A 17,918-nucleotide genomic window follows, 5' to 3' on the forward strand; every position below is an offset into this window, starting at 1 on the left:
TCCATATGAGTGGTATGATTTTTTCCCAACCTTTCACCTTCAGTCTATGTATGTCTTTTCCTATCAAATACGTCTCCTGTAGGCAGCATATTGTTGGGTCTTGTTTTGTGATCCATTCTACTAGCCTGTGTCTCTTAATTGGTGAGTTTAAGCCATTAACATTTAGGGTTATTATTGAGATATGGGTTGTTCTTCCAGCCATATTTGTTTATTTGTGTTACTAAACATGGTTTGTTTTCCTCTTTGATTATTATTCCCCCCTTTACTATACTACCTCCCACTGTTGGTTTTTATTGTTATTTTCCATTTCCTCTTCCTGTAATGTTTTGCCAAGGATGTTTTGAAGAGATGGTTTTCTAGCTGCAAAGTCTTTTAACTTTTGTTTATCGTGGAAGGTTTTAATTTCATCTTCCATCCTGAATCTTAATTTCACTGGATACACGATTCTTGGTTGTAACTCATTTTCTTTCAGTGTTTGAAATATGTTATTTCAGGATCTTCTAACTTTCAGAGTCTGTGTTGAAAGATCAGCTGTTATCCTGATTGGTTTAGCCCTAAATGTAATCTGCTTCCTTTCTCTTGTAGCTTTTAAAATTCTCTCCTTATTCTGTATGTTGGGCATCTTCATTATAATGTGTCTAGGTGTGGATCTCTTATGATTTTGCACATTCGGCGTCCTGTAGGCTTCTAGGATTTGGGATTCTGTCTAATTCTTCAAGTCTGGGAAGTTTTCTCATATTATTTCATTGAATAGATTGCTCATTCCTTTGGTTTGGACCTTTATACCTTCCTGTATCCCAATGACTCTTAAGTTTGGTCTCTTTATGTTATCCCATATTTCTTGGATGTTCTGCTCATGGTTTCTTACAGTCTTGCTGAGCTGTCTATGTTCTTTTCAAGTTGAAATACTTTGTCTTCATTGTCTGATGTTCTATTTTCTAAGTGTTCTACTCTGCTGGTAGTATTCTCAATTGAGTTTTTAAGTTGGTTTATTGCTTCCTGCATTTCTAGGATTTCTGTTTGTTTGTTTTTTATAACCTCTATCTCCCTGTATAGTTGATCTTTTGCTTCTTGGATTTGTTTATGTAATTCATTGTCGAAGTGATCTTTCATTGTCTGATTTTGCTGTCTAATGTCTTCCTTGAGACTCCAGATCATCTGAAGCATGTATATCCTGAATTCTTTATCTGACATTCCATCTGCTGCAGCTATTACCTCTTCTAAAGTTGAGTTGATCTGCATTGCTTGTGGTACTTTCTTTCCTTGTCTTTTCATACTGCTCACGTTTCTTTCTGCTTGGTGAAACTGTTGTGTTATTGAATTTTCCCCCTATATATTTATATTGCTCTTATATAGTTGAAAAGTCTCCCTTGCAGGGGGGGGGCAGTGGCTGTGCTCCTCCTCCAATTGGGGCGATCTGTATACCACACTGGCCTGCCGTTGGGCCTGTTCCGCCGGTCGGTCACAGGTCTGCCTACCTTGCAGGCGCCGGCGGCGGCTCTGCTCTGCCCCTCCTCTAATTGGTGTGACGTGTCTACCACTCCTGCGGTCCACTGGGCCAGTTCTGGACACAGGTGGCGGCTCTGGTCTGCCCCTATTCCAATTCGGGTGACGTGACTACCACGCTGGCAGGCCGCTGGGCCTGTTCTGCCGGTCGGTCGCTGGTCTGCCTACCTTGCGGGCACCGGCGGTGGCTCTGCTCTGCCCCTACTCCAATTGGGGTGACATGACTACCACACCGGCAGGTTGCTGGGCCTGCTCCGGGTGCAGGAGGTGGCTCTGCTCTGCCCCTCCTCTAATTGGTGTGACGTGTCTACCACACCGGCAGGTTGCTGGGCCTGCTCCGGGCGCAGGAGGTGGCTCTGCTCTGCCCCTACTCCAGTTGGGGTGACGTGACTACCACGCCGGCAGGCCACTGGGCCTGTTCCGCTTCCCATGCAGTCTTAAAATGCAGTAGTTTCTTTTTTATTTATGATAATATGGGAGGAACTGAAAAACATGCTGGGTCCAATAAAGCACAGAACAAATACTGCATATTCTCACCTCTGTGTGGAATCTAAAATATTGAAACTCAAAGAAGCAGAGAGTACAATGGTAGTTATCAAGGACTAAGAGGATGGAGAAGGAATGGGCAGATGATGGTCAAAGGGTACAGAGCCTTAATCAGATAGGAGCAAGAAGTGTTTTCTTTTTTGAGACATACTGCAGTGTAGTGAGTATAGTAATAATGTACCAAACATTTCAAAATTGCTAAAAGGAGAATTTTTTTCTTTATTTTTATTTTTTGGGTACTGGGGATTAAACTCAGGGGCACTCAAACACTGAGCCACATCCCCAGCCCTATTTTGTATTTCACTTAGAGTAAGAGGATAAATTTCAAATGCTCTCACCACAAAAATAAGTATTTAAAATGATGGATATTTTAATTAGCTCAATTTAAATATTCAACATTGTATTCATGAATCATAGCATCAGTTTGTATCCCATAAATATATACAACAATAATTGAAAAAAGTTCTTACTATGATTCAAAAAGTCCTACAAAACTTGACCACCTGTCCACTTTGTAACTTCTGTTCCAATACACCTCCTTTTAATCTTTCTACTTGAACAAACCAACTTCCTTTCTGAGGCCTAAACAAAATCCCGCCTCAGGATCTTAAGGGACACTTGCTTCCCTCTGCTTGGCATGCTGTCTCTTCAGCTTTCTACATGGCTCTCTCTATGGTGTCTTTTATCCTTTTGCTTAAATGTTATCTTCTCAGGGTACCCTTTCCTGATCATTCTATTCAGCATTTCTGCTCTTTCTCCCACATTTCCTGTTCTCTTTCCCCTTTCTGCAAAGCACTTAGAACTCTCTGACATGCTATATATTTTACTTACATTTTTATTAGCCATCTATCCTTTAGTAGAATGTAAACTCCATTAGGTATATTTTTTTTGACCATTTGTTTTCATAACATATCTTTAGTCTCTCTAGAAAAACACTTAGAACATAGTAGGTACTCAATTATTATTTATTGAATCACCATTACACATAAAGCCACTTTCAAAAGCATGAAACTTTCAGCCTTTCCTAGACTGGAAGCCTATCTACCATTAAGAGACAAGGGACAAGAAAATTGTTAAATCCTTTAGCTCTGCATCTATTAGGCACTCAATTTTGATTCCTTATTTACTTTTTTTTTTGTACCAGAGATTGAACCCAGTGGCACTTACCCACTGAGCCACATCTCTAGCCCCCTCCTCCTTTTTTATGTTTTATTCTGAGATAGGGTCTCGCTAAGTTGTTTAGAAGGTATTGGCTGTCTTAAGATATGCCATAAGTATACCAATGATGATTCAGCTAGGACTACTGCCCTCTACCTTTTGCCAAAAACCCCTAATAATCAAAACTAAAACAATATAAGAAAGATGGATAAAATGTCCTCATATATCATCTGCTGCAGTTACCCAACTTGAAAATGTGGTTGTTACATCTGGAATGTAATAAGACTCCAATGTGGTTTAGCTCTGTCAGGTTAGTTGTGGAGTAAAACAATGAGGGACTCTTCTGAGAAGACATCTTCTTTAAAGTGTGTATTGAGAAATGGTTGCAGAAAATCAAGTCTTCTTAACTGATCTTTTGTGTCTGGTCAGTGGTTTGCTTGGCCTCACATAGATTGATTTTGCTTTATGCTTATTGTATCCTCAGGACTTTCTTCAGTGCAGCCTTCATCTCTTTGTTTCGTAAACTGTAAATCAGAGGGTTTAAGAAGGGAGTCACCACCGAGTAAAACAAAGTCATGATCTTCTGCATTGCAGCTGGGTTATCGGCTGTGGGGCTCACATACATTGCCAGGAGGGCTCCAAAAAATAAACACACCACCGTCAGATGTGATCCGCAGGTAGAAAAGGCTTTCCGCCGGCCAGCTGCTGACGGGACTTTTAACACAGTTATCAGTAAAAGAGTGTAGGAGCCCAGGATGTACAGAAGGGTGAGGATGATAATGAGGGAGCTCAGGGTATAGAGGAGAATCTCAGTGATAGGAGCTGGAGCACAAGACAGAGCTATCAGAGGGTCCATGTCACACAAAAAGTGATCAATGATGTTGGATCCACAGAAAGACAATTGAGAGAGTTGCACAGTGGAGACAGAGTAACTGAGGAACCCGAACACCCAGCACAGAGAAATCAAAATGTAGCACAGGCGTGGGGTCATGATGGTTGGGTAGTGCAGTGGACGGCAAATAGCCAGGTAGCGATCATATGCCATGATGCAGAGGAAGTATGTTTCGGTTGTACCCAGGGAAGTAAAAAAATAGAACTGGAGGAAACAGCCAACAGAAGAGATGGATTTTGTCTCTGAGAGGAAATTGACCAACATTTTGGGCACAGTGGAAGTGATGTAGCAGATTTCAAGGAAAGCAAAGTTCGCTAGCAGAATGTACATTGGGGTATGGAGCCGTCTGTCCAGGCTCACTGCGTAGACGATGGTCCCATTTCCCATTATGGTAAATACATAGACCCCAAAGAACAGCGAAAAGAGGAAACTCTGCATCTCCTGGCATCCAGGGAAGCCGAGGAGGACAAATGTGGTCTCAGTGCTTGTCTTTGAATTATTCATGAATCCAAGAGCTGCAGAGAAGATCAAAAACACCATTATACCATCTTGGAGGAAACCTATTATCAAGGTACATCTGTTGGCTATTTGGCAATTACTTTGGAATAATGCCTCCATTGTTTCCTAGCTCTTATTTACAAGCAACCAATTAATTAACTTTCCCAATGAACCCAAATTTCAGTAAGTCTATATTCATAACAATAGAATCTTTATATTATTTGGGGTTTTGTTTTCAATGAATAAGATCTAAAAGGATCCCTTCTTCCTTCTGAAATTTTGAAAACTCAGAAGTATATGAAAGGCTGAAGAGTGCTTCCAGTTTGCGAGCCCCCTTGGTTAATTTCCAATTAATTGTAGATGGACACACAATATATTTGTTTATTAATTTATTTTTTATGTGATGCTGAAGTTTGAACCTCACACTTGCAAGGCAAGCACTACCACTGAGCTACATCCCAGCCCCAACACATTTATTTTTATAAACAGCAGTGGATTGGAATAACTACTTTTTTGGGGGACATCTCTCTTCATGTGGAAGGTACTTAGTATAATTCTTAGGAACTCTAGGGCTGTGAATGTCCATTACAATCTCTGAGTTGTTCATATCAGAATAATTTTCTTCCACCGTATATTAATAATCTGTAAGTCTCAACACAGAAACTAGGCAGAATGTCAGAACAATATTCTGCTGGAGAGCATGGAGTTACTAGTTACCTTAGAATATGCCTTCATACTTTTATTTTAAGCTAATTTATCAATAGAATCTCTATTACCTTTAAATAAATAACAGCATTTTATATCATTTTACCATGAATGTTTCATTGAGATAAATGACTGGTTTCAAAATAATATCGTTCCACTGCAAAGATTCAATCCTATGATATCTACATATTACAGATGACAGTTCTGTCATTTGACTGCTATTCCAACTGTTGCAGAAAATTTGGAATCGGTATAAATTTGTAAGGTCAGTTATTAGAAGTCCAATGGACAAATAAGCAGACATAACAGAGCTCTAAATGTTGTTGAACAGAAATGATATTTTGTTTCACTTTGATGTTATACTATATATATATATATATATTTAATAGACATATAAAATATTCAATAAACCTCAATAAACAAGGACATTTATTAACATCACATTATTCAGCACATTTCAAATAATTTAAAATGCTACCTATGTTTTGTTATTTACATGTATTAATATTACAATGTTAAAAATTACTTAAAATAAAATTTTATAATTAATATTAAAATATATATAAAAATAAAAAAATAAAATAATCCCATTTCTCAAAGAAAATACATTTTAACTCTACTGCATTCATCTTTTCTTTGAAAATTAAAATGGTTTTTCAAAATGCATTGCTTTATAACTGACTTTTAAACATATTATAATATTTTAGTTTTTTATATTTTGAAAATCTCTATATGATCAATTCAATAGCTGCATTGCCTTCTAGACTACAGATTTAATCCACACCTGATAATGTTACTGATGTTTTCTGTCACAATCACCACTATAAGAAGCATTCTTCCATATACATCATAGTACATTTGACTCATAAAGTGAGCTTATAGTGATTTAAAAAAATTAGTAATTAGAGCAATGAATATAGAGTGCTTTCATTTTTAGAGATAAATATTTTGGCAATTTTTTGATGTCTACCATATATTGAAGTAATCAAGGCAAAACCAGATTACATATAAGAGAAACTCCATTTAATAATTCCATAGCATATTATGTATTTATTTACTGGTACATATATGCTATAATGATCAAATCATGGGTTTATGTGTTTCCATTTGGATTTAAAACTTCCATAATTTATAAGTAATGTACTTACTTTGATATTCTCAGATGACTCAGTTTTTGGTGCACAGTAGGTACTTGAATGCATTAATGGTTGAAGAAATTACAAATTTGTTAATCCTCTAACAAAACACTCATTTATTCAATTTATGAATGTCACTGAGTCCCCAATCTAAACATCACTAGGCAGAGTCTTGTGTGACTCTGACCAAATTTACAAATTTGGCTATATTTAGCATTATTTTTGGCTTATTTATTATTATATTTGGCTTATTTCTCATTAATCTCAACTTGTCTTGTATCCCTCTCTAGTCATGTATCCTCTTAGGTTTTCAAACCTATAATCACGATTTTGCTCTGTTCTGTCTTTTCTTTGTAAGATCTCCTCCTTCTTTATATTAGATTCTTGGTGAATGGTTACACTTTCCTTCACCAATCCATTTAGCATTGCTAAAGCCAGAGACATGAAAGTCATTCAAGGTACCTTCTTAATTCTGTCATCTCTCATATATAATCAGTCACCAAATCCTGTTGATTTTTCCTCTCAAAATATTTCAAATCAGACCAGGAAAGGTGGCACTTGCCTATAATCATAGTGGCTCAGGAGACTGAGGCAGGTGGATTACAAGTTCAAAGCCAGCCTCAGTAACTTAGTGAGGCCCTAAGCAACTCAACAAGAACTTATTTCAAAATAAAAAGTCTGAGAATGTGATTCAATGGTTAAGCACCCTGAGTTTCATCTCTAGTACAAAAAAAAAAAAAAGAGAGAGAGAAAAAAAAAGAAATGAAAAAGATTTTGAATCTGATCTGAGCACATAGGAGATCTTTGTGAATGCTGGAGATTGTAATGTAAATATTTGATAGTCCAATCATGGAATGGAATAGCTACAAATATGACCCAAAAAGAAAAATGGATTTCTCCTAAGGAAGGACTAGAAATGTTGCTTTAGAAGAAAAGGATACAGCTGATGAGAAAGGAAGAGTTACAATGTATCACACACCAAAGCTACAGGCAGTACTCTTGAGTGACTCAGATTTATCTTACTGACTTTCTTGAATACTCTGAAACTTGGAAACTGTGTGTTTCTAAGTTTGGTCTGATACAAAGGGGAAATATATAAAAACATAATAATGTTAGTAATGTAAGATGCAGAAAACAAACAATTAAAGAAAGGGTGTTACATTACCTGGGATGTGCATAAGAGTCATGAGAATAAGTTATATTTTATAATTGGGGAATTATAGAAAGTGAATTATTAAGCACACCATCAAACAATCTTCTAATACCAAATTATGTAATTTATCTAAACAATAAAGCATTCTCTTGTGAATCATTAGTCTAGAAAATTAAAGAAGTGTTTAATTGAGGGAGATCTGAGTAGTTGGGCATTAGAGTCAAAGGTTCATTATAACATAATTTATTACGATGATATTGAAGATGTTGAGGATGAAGTCACATAGCCAGAAGCCCACAAAAGTTTGCAAAATATGTTAATAATAAAAAGGGATTCACTGGAGTTAGCATAAACATTAGGGATGTTTAGACAGGGAGAAAAGTTACTTACCTTTCAAGACAGGTCTAAATGGGGATAGATCGGAGAATAAACACCAAATCTGTTTCTTCCCAAGGATGCCTCTTTTTCCTTTGCATGGAATCCAGCCAGACCCAGGTCTGACTTCAAGAGTCCTTGGATACACAAAGTTAACTGTCAAAACTCCTTTTCTCTTTTCTGAAGTTCTCAAAAGAAACGGTGACAACTACTTCTGTTGGGCCATAAAAACATCCCAGGGAAGGAGCACAGTTTTACAATCAGCCCTTGAGTTTGTGGACAATAATTGATTTATATTTTTATCAAGGTCTATACAGGTGGACCTTCATTTACAATGATACCACTTACAATTTTCTACTTCATGATGGCACAAAAGTGGTAAGCATACAGTAGAAACTGTACTTTGAATTTTTTCTTTTCTTGGGCTAGTGATAGACAGCAGGATACACTCTTAAGATGCTGGGTAGTGGCAGGTGAGTGATCATAATGGGAAACAACCCATGCTCCACAGTGAACTGTGTTGCTATGATCTTTGGTAGGTTAGGTGCATTTAATGCATTTTTGACATGATATTTTCAGCTTACAATGTTTTATTAGTAAATAACCCCACAGTAATTTGAGGAGCATCTGTCTAAGAGACCTCAATCACCTCCAGCTACCCAGACCTTCACTTGTTTTATGCAGCCAGAAAAGTTTAACAGGTGAATTTTATACATTAGTTACTCTTGCTGCAAGGTGGCTGAAATCAGGGTGGTTATAAACTTCATGAAGTGATTTCAGAAAGGGGGTACAGCCAAGTGAAGGAAAAGGGAGTTGTTGGGACTCTCAAGGGTGCAATTAAGGTTTTTATCTTAGATGTTATTTTGATGTCTTCTGCCTTCCCTGGGGCTGGCTTATGATACCCTCAAGAGTGCTTGGTGCAGTCGCCTTTCTTCCCTCCACAGTGTTCATACAGTTTAGGGTAAATTGGACCCCAGAGCAAAGGCAGGAAGAATGTTCTAAAAGGCAATGATGAGACATCTGAATTCTAGAGAACTGTTTATTTTCAGGAAAATCTTTTCATTATGAAATGTAGAGTTCATAGTGTCCATTGTTTATACTCTTTCCACACATTTAAACATCTGTAAATTTTTTGCTTTCAATTTTTATTTTTAAACTATTTGTGTTTTATTTGTCTTACCTGTTCTTTGGTCTTATTCCTTCTTTTTTTGTCTGTTTTATATGTATTTTTTAGCTGTAGGTGGACACAATATCTTTATTTTATTTTTATGTGGTGCTGAGGATCAAATCCAGTAGCCCATATGTGCTAGATGAGTGCTCCATCATTAGCCACAAACCCAGACCCCCTTGTCTTTTTTTGTATTATTCAAATATTTTCATTATTGTGTTTTCCCCTATTAGCTCTTTTGTTGATTCTAATCTTTTTTGTTTTGGTAAAGTATAACTACAATATAATATATAGTAATATAAAAATACCACTTTAACCATTTCTGAGTGTGCCGTTCAGTAACATTAAGTATATTTACATTGTTATGCAACCATCACCACTGTCTATCTCTGGAAAATTTTCATGATTCCAAATTGAAATTCTTTACTCATTAAACAATAACTCCCAGTTACAGTCTCTTCCAGTTCCTGGCAATCACCCATCATTCTACTTTGTGTCTCCATAAGTTGCTTTCATAAGTAGAATCACACATTATTTGTCCTGGCTTATTTAATTTAGCATAATGTCTTCAAGGTTCAAGCTCACAGCATGTGTAACATTTTTTATTGAAAAGTAATAGCCATGCAAATGGCTGTGAGGTGGAATCTAATTGTGATTCTGGTTTGCATTTCCTAAATGATTAGTAATATTATGCATGTTGGCATGTGCTTATTAAGAATTCGTATATCTTTTTTTAGGCATGCCTGTTTAAGTTCTTTGCTCATTAAAAAAAGTATGTCATTGTTGAGTTGGAGGAGTTCTTCATATGTTTGGGATATTAATCCCTTATCAGATCTGTGGTTTGTAATTATTTTCTCTTCTTCCATGGGTTGATTTTTCTTTTTGTTTATAGTGTTATTTGGTATATAAAAGTTCTTAATCCTGATATCCAAGTTACCTATTTTTTTTCTTTGGTTCCCAGGCCTTTTGTGCCATATCCAAAAAATTATTGCCAAAATCAATATCATAAAACTTTCCACCTATGCTTTCTTCTCAGAGTTCTGTTAGTCTTATGTTTAAGTCTTATGAGTCATGAGCTAAGTTTTATATGTAACTTTAGTGTAAACTCCAGCTTCATTATTTATCATGTAGATATTCAGCACCATTAAATTAGAAGACTGCCCTCCCCATCATTTGGATTTTTTAAAGTTCGAAGTCTCCTGAGACTCAAGGCAAATGCTCAGCATGAGCCCTTGTAAAAATCAAAAGCAAGTTTATATATATTCAATATATAATAGCACAGAATAAACATTTCCGTTCCACAAGGGAGAAGTAGAAACAGAAAGAATGGATGGGACCAAAGCAAGACTGAAATCCTACTTGGCAAACAAGTTCTGTAACTCCACATTCAGCATCTGGGAATATGGCATCCTGATGTTCTCTCCAAAGGGCTTTTGTAGCTCCTCCTGGATAGTCTTTCTGGTTGCAGCCCACATAGCTTGTTTCTGCTTAATTCCTGCAACTTTCCTTGGCTGATACCTCAAATATTGGCATCTCTTTATCCCGTGGGTCTTTACTGCAGCTTCAGTTTCCTCCACACATCTTCATGTATCACACTCTCAGGGGTAGCCCACGGGGACTCTGACCCTGTGGCATTTTGCTTGGCCTCCCAGACATTCCTTTGAAATCTTAGTGGAAGCCTCAGTGATCACCTCACTCCAGCATCCTGCAATCCTGTAGAACAGCATCACGGGGTTGATACCAAAGACTCCCATCAGTTTTTAGAAGTAGCCAAGCCTCCAGGAACTAATGCTGCAGTAGCCTCTGAGTGCCTGGGTGGCTAAGCATGGTGAAGCAACTTCCTAGGCACCCTTCTGTGCAAACAGTGTGCCCCACTGTTTTGTTCTCAAAGGAATTTTTACTTTTACATCTTGAAACTGAGATGGGTATGATCTTGCCAATTGCTGAGGTGCTCTCAAACTGTCTTTCCTATTGTTTCTGGGTAAAGTACTTAGCATTTCTTTAGTGGCTATAATCTCTTTAACAACCACAATTTCCTTAGCTCTAGTTTTACTTGCAATTTTCTGGCCAAATTTCAAAATTTTCAAATCTTTTTGCTCTGTTTTCTACTCCCTATTTTCAAAATTAACTTGGCTAAAAGCTGCTGGCAATACCCATGACATCCCCTGAATGTTGTGCTGCCTTGAAATTTCCTCCATTAGATAATTAGTCCATTACCTTTAAATTCCACCTCACAGAAAGTCTAAGGACATGGGCAAAATGTAGACAACTTCTTTGTCACAACATAACATGAATAGCTTCTAGTTCAGTTTCCAATAGAATTCTTCTCCTCTGAAACTTCTGCAGTCCTATTGGCATTCTGGTCTGCTGAGCTCCCACCAGAATCTCCCATTAAGCTCTGCTTATGGCCTTGTAAATTTTTCAGTTTGTGTCTCTAAACCTTTCAAGAGGTCTCTTATTCATCTTATTCATCTCCAGTAAAACAGCTCTAAAGGCTTCAGACCATGATCAGGTTAGTCATAGCAATGACCCCACTTCTTGGTACCAATTTCTGTTTTAGTTAGCTTATGCATTGCTGTGACCACAAGACCTGACAAGAACAACATAGAGCAGGAAAGTTTATTTTAGCTCATGATTTCAAATGTTTAGTTCGTGATGGGCTGACTTCATAACTCTGGGGCCAAGTTCAGGTTGAATATCATGGCAGAAGGACTTGGCACAGGAAAGCATCTGAGGACATAGTAACAAAGAAGCAGAGCTCTTCCTTTTTTTCTTTTGTTGTTCTTTTTAGTTATACATGGAAACAGAATGTATTTTGATATATCATACATATATGGAGTATAAATTCCCATTCTTGTAGTTGTACATGATGTGAAGTTACACTGGTTGTGTATTCATATATGAACATAGAAAATTTATGATCTATTCATTCTGCTGTCTTTCTCATTCCCATCCCTTCTTCCTTTTCCCCATCCTCCCTGTCCAATCTGTAGAACCTCCACTCTTCCCTCCCCCCTGCCTATTGTTAGTCAGCATCTACATATCAGAGAGAACATTCAGCCTTTGTTTATTTTGGGATTGACTTTTTTTTTACTTAGTGTGATAGTCTCTAGTCCTATCCATTTACTGGAAAATGCCATAATTTCATTCTTCTTTAAGGTTGAGTAATATTCCATTGTTATATGTACCACATTTTCTTTATCAATTCCTCTATTGAAGGGCACCTAGGTCGGTTCCATAGCTTAGCTATTGTGAATTGAGCTTCTGTGGACATTGATGTGTCTGAGTCACTATATCATGCTCATTTTAAGTTCTTTGGGTATAAGCAGAAAAGTGGGATAACTGGGTCAGATGGTGGTTCCATTCCAATTTTCTGAGGAATTTCCATACTGCTTTCCAGAGTGGTTGCACCAGTTTGCAGTCCCACTAGCAAAGTATGAGTGTACCTTTTCCCCCACATCCTTGTCGACATTTATTATTACTCATATTATTGATATTTGCCATTCTGTCTAGAATGAGATGAAATCTCAGTGTAGTTTTAATGTAGCATTTCTCTAATAGCTAGTGATGTTGAACACTGTTTTATATATTTGTTGTCTATTTGTATTTCTTCTTCTGTGAAGTGTCTGTTTAGTACCTTTGCCCATTTATTGATTGGTTATTTTATTTTTTTGATGTTAAGTTTTTTGTGTTCTTTATATGTCCTGGAGATTAGTGCTATATCTGAGGTGCAAGTAGTAAAGATTTTCTCCCATTCTGTAGGCTGTATCTTTACTTTCCTGATTGTTTCCTTTGTTGTGAAGAAGATTTTTAGTTTGAATCCATCTCATCTAGTGATTCTTGATTTTACTTATTGTGCTTTAGGAGTCTTGTTGAGGAATTTGGTTCCTAAGCCAACATGATGGAGTTTTGGGCCTAGTTTTTCTCCTAGTAGGTGCTGGGTCTCTGGTCTAATGCTCAGGTACTTGATTCACTTAGAATTGAGTTTTGTGCAGGGTGAGAGATGTGGGCCTAATTTTATTTTATTACATATGGATTTTCAGTTTTCCTAGCAGCATTTGTTGAACAGGCTATCTTTTCTCCAATGTATATTTTTGATTCCTTGATCTAGTATGAGATAATTGTATTTATGTGGGTTTGTTTTTGTGCCTACTGTTCCATTAGTCTTCATATCTGTTTTGGTGCCAATACCATGCTGTTTTTTTCACTATAGCTCTGTGGTATAATTTAAGGTCTGGTATTGTGATGCCTCTTGCTTCACTTTTTTTTTTTTCCAAGGATTGCTTTTGCTATTCTGGACCTCTTATTTTTCCAAATGAATTTCATGACTGCTTTTTCTATTTCCTTGAAGAACATCATCAGAACCTTAATCAGAATTGAGTTAAATTTGCATAGTGCTTTTGTCTCTCTTGTTCTTTAAATACCAAATTCTCCTTGCCTAAAGTAACCCAAGTTATCAATTCTTTTGGTCTCCATCTCCTTGGATATCAAACATGTTTAGGTGACAGGTAGCTGCAATATACTACTGCTTCCTTTGCTTTTTTCACTTAATATATCTTGGAGATATTACAAATGGATCTGCTTTATATTTTATAAAATTGAAGATATGGTATTCCATTGTATGAGTGATCATAACTTATTTAACTAGTCATATTTTAATGGGAACTGAAGCTTTGTCAACATTTTACTGTTACAACAATGCTACAACAAATATTCATGTTCTTTTATCATTTTTCATATGGATGAGAATATCAACAGGCTAAATATCCAAGAAATTGAATTGCTGGGTTAAATTTACTTAGTCAATCCTAGAGTTTGTAAAACTTACACTTCTTCTGCTAAGTGTGAGAGAACCCATTTCAGTATAATCAACCATACAGTGCATTATCAAACTTTTTGATCTTTGTCAGTCTGATAGGTTGAAATAAGACAACATTACAAGCTTTTTTGCTTTTCTCTTTTTATGAGTGAGTGCTCAGTCCATATGTTTAAGAATATTTTTTTTGATACTGTTTATATATTTTTTGTTAATTTTCTTATTCAAATGTTCTTTATGTGCATTAAGGAAGCAAAATTATTGTGATATGACTGGTGAATGAGTGAGAAGTACTAATGATAGAAATATAAAATTAGTACTAAGCTAAAGCAACTAAGGCTATTGAAAAGAGTGGTGGCCAGGTGACACACCAGCAGTCTTTTTATTTATGTGTCAATTTTTTTCTATCCATTCAAGTTATTATACCACTATCACCAGGAAGAGTATCTGGCACATAATAGGTCAACATATAAATATGTGAAAAGAACTAATAAAAAAGAGTGCTAGAAAGGTAATTTTAATTTTTATAATTAAAATTATTATCCTTGGAAAATCAATTCATGATTCCTAATTTTCATTTTCTTCATCTGAAAAATAGGTATTAAAAGGTGAAGGCATTTCACTTGAGGTCTAGGAGGAAGTTTAGGGAGAACCTGTTCAAATTTCCAGTATAAATCCCAAGTAAATGTTTGTACTGTTCCATTATTGTCAGGTGCCTCTCATTAAAACAAATGGCCTAGATATGCTTCTGTGGTCCTGGTTTTACCTCCCAAGTTATGGTGAGCAACCTTTCCCCTTTTGCTTGCAGGGGAGGAGTCCTCAGGGATTTAGAGTTGGTTACAATGAAACTGAAAGCAGGTCCACAGCCCAGACAGGGTTAGGCCACCTACATCTGTCCATCTATCTCTGATTTGTGGTTTTTGCACTTACTACAAGTAAGTGCATTTGAGAGTGAGTGAAGAAGTAAGAATTGTGGAATTTAGATATAAAAGACTTTCTGGTTATATTCATGACTGAGCAGCATGTATTAAACCAAAAGTAGTTGCCATCAAAAATAACTGTAAAATCTGGTCAAAATATATAATCAAGACTTCAGGGTCTAGAATTCCAAGGCAAACAGAAAAACAAGTGGGTGAGTTCCACATTTGCCACGTGTTTCCTCTTGAGGATATGTGACAGTTTTTTGAGGGGAAGATAGCCAGAGTCTCATTGGAGGGTTCTTCTGCCCAGAGGAATTTGAGCCACCTTAAAGAGCCACTCTAAATCTTAATATTACAAATAATTAAGCCACCTTAAGTCTTAATATCTCAAATAATTAATAAATAATAAAACGTAAACACTCAGAAATATATTTACAAAAGTGAATCCCCTGATAGATCTAGTCCACATGTGTTCTTGAACTAGACAAAGACAAAATGGCTCTGGTGGTTTATTTAAGTGGCTACATCAAAGGCAGGGGTAAGGTTTCAAAGCAGAGGAGTCCTGCTTTGTGATGTCATGTGGTCAGCAGATTGATTGACATCTTGGCAGGTTATGGGAGAGAGCAATAATTTCTCTAAAACCAAAAGATCCAGAGAATTGAATTTGGAATGTGTAGCTGTTAAAGTAGTTGGGGCTTGAGATAGAAATCCTAGAGAGATTTGCAGAGAAGTAAGGCCAAAAACATGATATAATCTTCCTTCAAGGGCTTTTTGGATTTCTATGTTGTTTATATACAAAATGAGATTTCAAGAAATTTGGTAGAAGCTAGAGGTAAGAGTCTAAACAGCCAAGCAGTTTTGGGAGTCAGAGAGTTCAAGGAGTACAGAAATTGTGGTCAAAACCTGCTAAGTTTGCATCTGTATATACAGTCCAGGCTTGTAGCTGAAACCCAGAAAAGCTATGTTCCTAGAGTAAGGGGAATAATTTAGGCATAAGACCTCAACTAGTTCATTTTATGAACACCTAAGAAGAATCCTTAAATGGGATCCAAACAATATGCTTCTACTCTATTTGTTATAAGGATTGGAATTACTATGTTCATTGCCTTAGTAATGTTTAAAATACAAAGTCTAGCATTTGATAAAAAAAAATTAAGGCAGCTAAGCAACAGAATAAATGGTCAAGATTTATGGAACCATGCCATAGGGGTTACAGGTTTTGGTCAATATTAAGATGCATCTGAATAAATACAAATTTTTAAAAAAATCTGTAAAAGTTAAATACAAGTTTATTGCTCAGGGTGTTTTTCATTAATATTTTTTATGTTACTAGAAATTTCTGCAGAGCTTTTTTCATATCTTTGTTCCTAAGACTATATATCACAGGGTTAAGGAGTGGGGTCAGAACAGAATAAAACAGAGTCACAATCTTCTGCATCCCAGCTTCATGCTCAGATGTTGGGCTTCCGTACATGACCAGTACTGAGCCATAGAAGAGTGAGACCACAGCCAGGTGAGACCCACAGGTGGAGAAGGCCTTTCTTTTTCCAGCTGCTGATGGGACCTTCAATACAGCTCTGAGGACAAGAATATAAGACCCCATGATGAAGAGAAAGGGGATAACAAGAGGCAGAGGACTTAAGGAGGAGAAGACAAGTTCTATTAAAAGAGCTCTTTTGCAAGTGAGTGCTAGAAGAGGACCTGGATCACAGAGGAAGTGGTCAATAGTCCTGGATCCACAGAAGGACATTTGGGAAATGATGATGATGGGAATCAAGAACCAGAGAAAACCAAGAATCCAGCAGCTGACCACAAGATTGGTGCAGAGATGTCTCGTCATAATGGCTGGATAGCGTAGGGGCCTGCAGATAGCAAGGTACCGATCAAATGCCATAACTGCTAGAAAGAAGCATTCTGTAGAACCCAAGGAGAAGAAGAAATAGAACTGCAGGAAGCACCCAGTGAAGGAGATGACCTTAGTGTCAGACAGGAAGTTGGCCAACATGTTGGGGACTGTAGAGGTGACATACCAGATCTCTAGGAAGGAGAAGTTGGCCAGCAGGATGTACATGGGGGTGTGTAGTCTCTGATCCCAGTGCACGGCACAGATGATGGAACCATTGCCCATGAGGGTCAGGAGGTAGACAGTGGAGAAGAGCACGAAGAGGAAGATCTGCTTCTCCCTGGGTCCAGGGAAGCCCAAGAGAATGAATCCAGTGATGGTGCTGGAGTTACTGGGGAAGCTGAAGGTTTTCATGTGTCTGTGAGTTGTAAAATCACACACAATTACCAAACAATAGTGCAAAGACAAATTAAAACCCAGATTTTTGTGTGTGTGTGTGTGTGTGTGTGTGCTGGGGATCGAACCCAGGGCCTTGTGCATGCAAGGTAAGACTCTACCGACTGAGCTGTATCCCCAGCCACCCCAAATATGTTTTAAAGTCATCTTCATAATTGCAGTTAACATTTATACAGCAGTAGGTAGATTTTTCCTCTATTCCTGAAATAACGTTCTGTTTGATTATAGATGTTGATCTGTGAAAGACACTAGAAGTCACTGAGTATCAGTGTATAGACACAGAAATTTCTTTGTTAGGAAATGTATGGAACATATGCAGTAAATAAAAATATAGTTTAATGAATTATTATAAACAAAACACCATTGTAACTACCACTGAGGTCAAGAAATAGCATATCACTTACACATGGATTTTCCCTTCATGCTTCATGTCAATCATTATCTCAGCCTCTCTGCTCTAGTTTTTTTAAAAATATATTTTTTTTAAGCTGTAGATGGGCACAATAGCTTTATTTTATTTATTTACTTCATTTTTTTTTGTGGTGGTAGGGATTGAACCCAGGGCCTTGTACATGCAAGGTGAGCACTCTACCAACTGAGCTATATCCCCAGCCTTTATTTATTTATTTTTATGTGGTGCTAAGGATTGAATTCAGTACCTCACACATGCTAGGCAAGACTATTCTTTCCTTATGTTGGTTACTTCCTTGTTTTTCTGTATAATTTATAAACCAAGTATATATTCT

The 17,918-nt window shown here is 37.0% G+C and overlaps 2 protein-coding genes across 2 annotated transcripts; both read right to left on the reverse strand.

Annotated features, from left to right (window-relative positions):
- Positions 1 to 3,679: 3,679 nt before the first annotated feature.
- Positions 3,680 to 4,606, reverse strand: LOC101959408 (olfactory receptor 11H4). Its single transcript, XM_005341397.2, has one exon. The coding sequence runs from the start codon at positions 4,604 to 4,606 to the stop codon at positions 3,680 to 3,682; it is 927 nt and encodes a 308-aa protein (XP_005341454.2).
- Positions 4,607 to 16,194: 11,588 nt separating this feature from the next.
- Positions 16,195 to 17,142, reverse strand: LOC101968705 (olfactory receptor 11G2). The gene has a single exon (XM_013365738.3). It carries the CDS (start codon positions 17,128 to 17,130, stop codon positions 16,195 to 16,197), a length of 936 nt encoding a protein of 311 aa, XP_013221192.2. The 5' UTR covers positions 17,131 to 17,142.
- Positions 17,143 to 17,918: the final 776 nt, after the last annotated feature.

The sequence above is a fragment of the Ictidomys tridecemlineatus genome, chromosome 5, assembly GCF_052094955.1.
Source record: "Ictidomys tridecemlineatus isolate mIctTri1 chromosome 5, mIctTri1.hap1, whole genome shotgun sequence".
Taxonomy (NCBI): Eukaryota; Metazoa; Chordata; class Mammalia; order Rodentia; family Sciuridae; genus Ictidomys; species Ictidomys tridecemlineatus.

What these genes read in the sequence shown, in the direction of transcription:
- LOC101959408 (XM_005341397.2), bottom strand. Translation starts at nt 4,606, where the DNA reads ATGAATAATTCAAAGACAAGCACTGAGACCACATTTGTCCTCCTCGGC.
- LOC101968705 (XM_013365738.3), bottom strand. Translation starts at nt 17,130, where the DNA reads ATGAAAACCTTCAGCTTCCCCAGTAACTCCAGCACCATCACTGGATTC.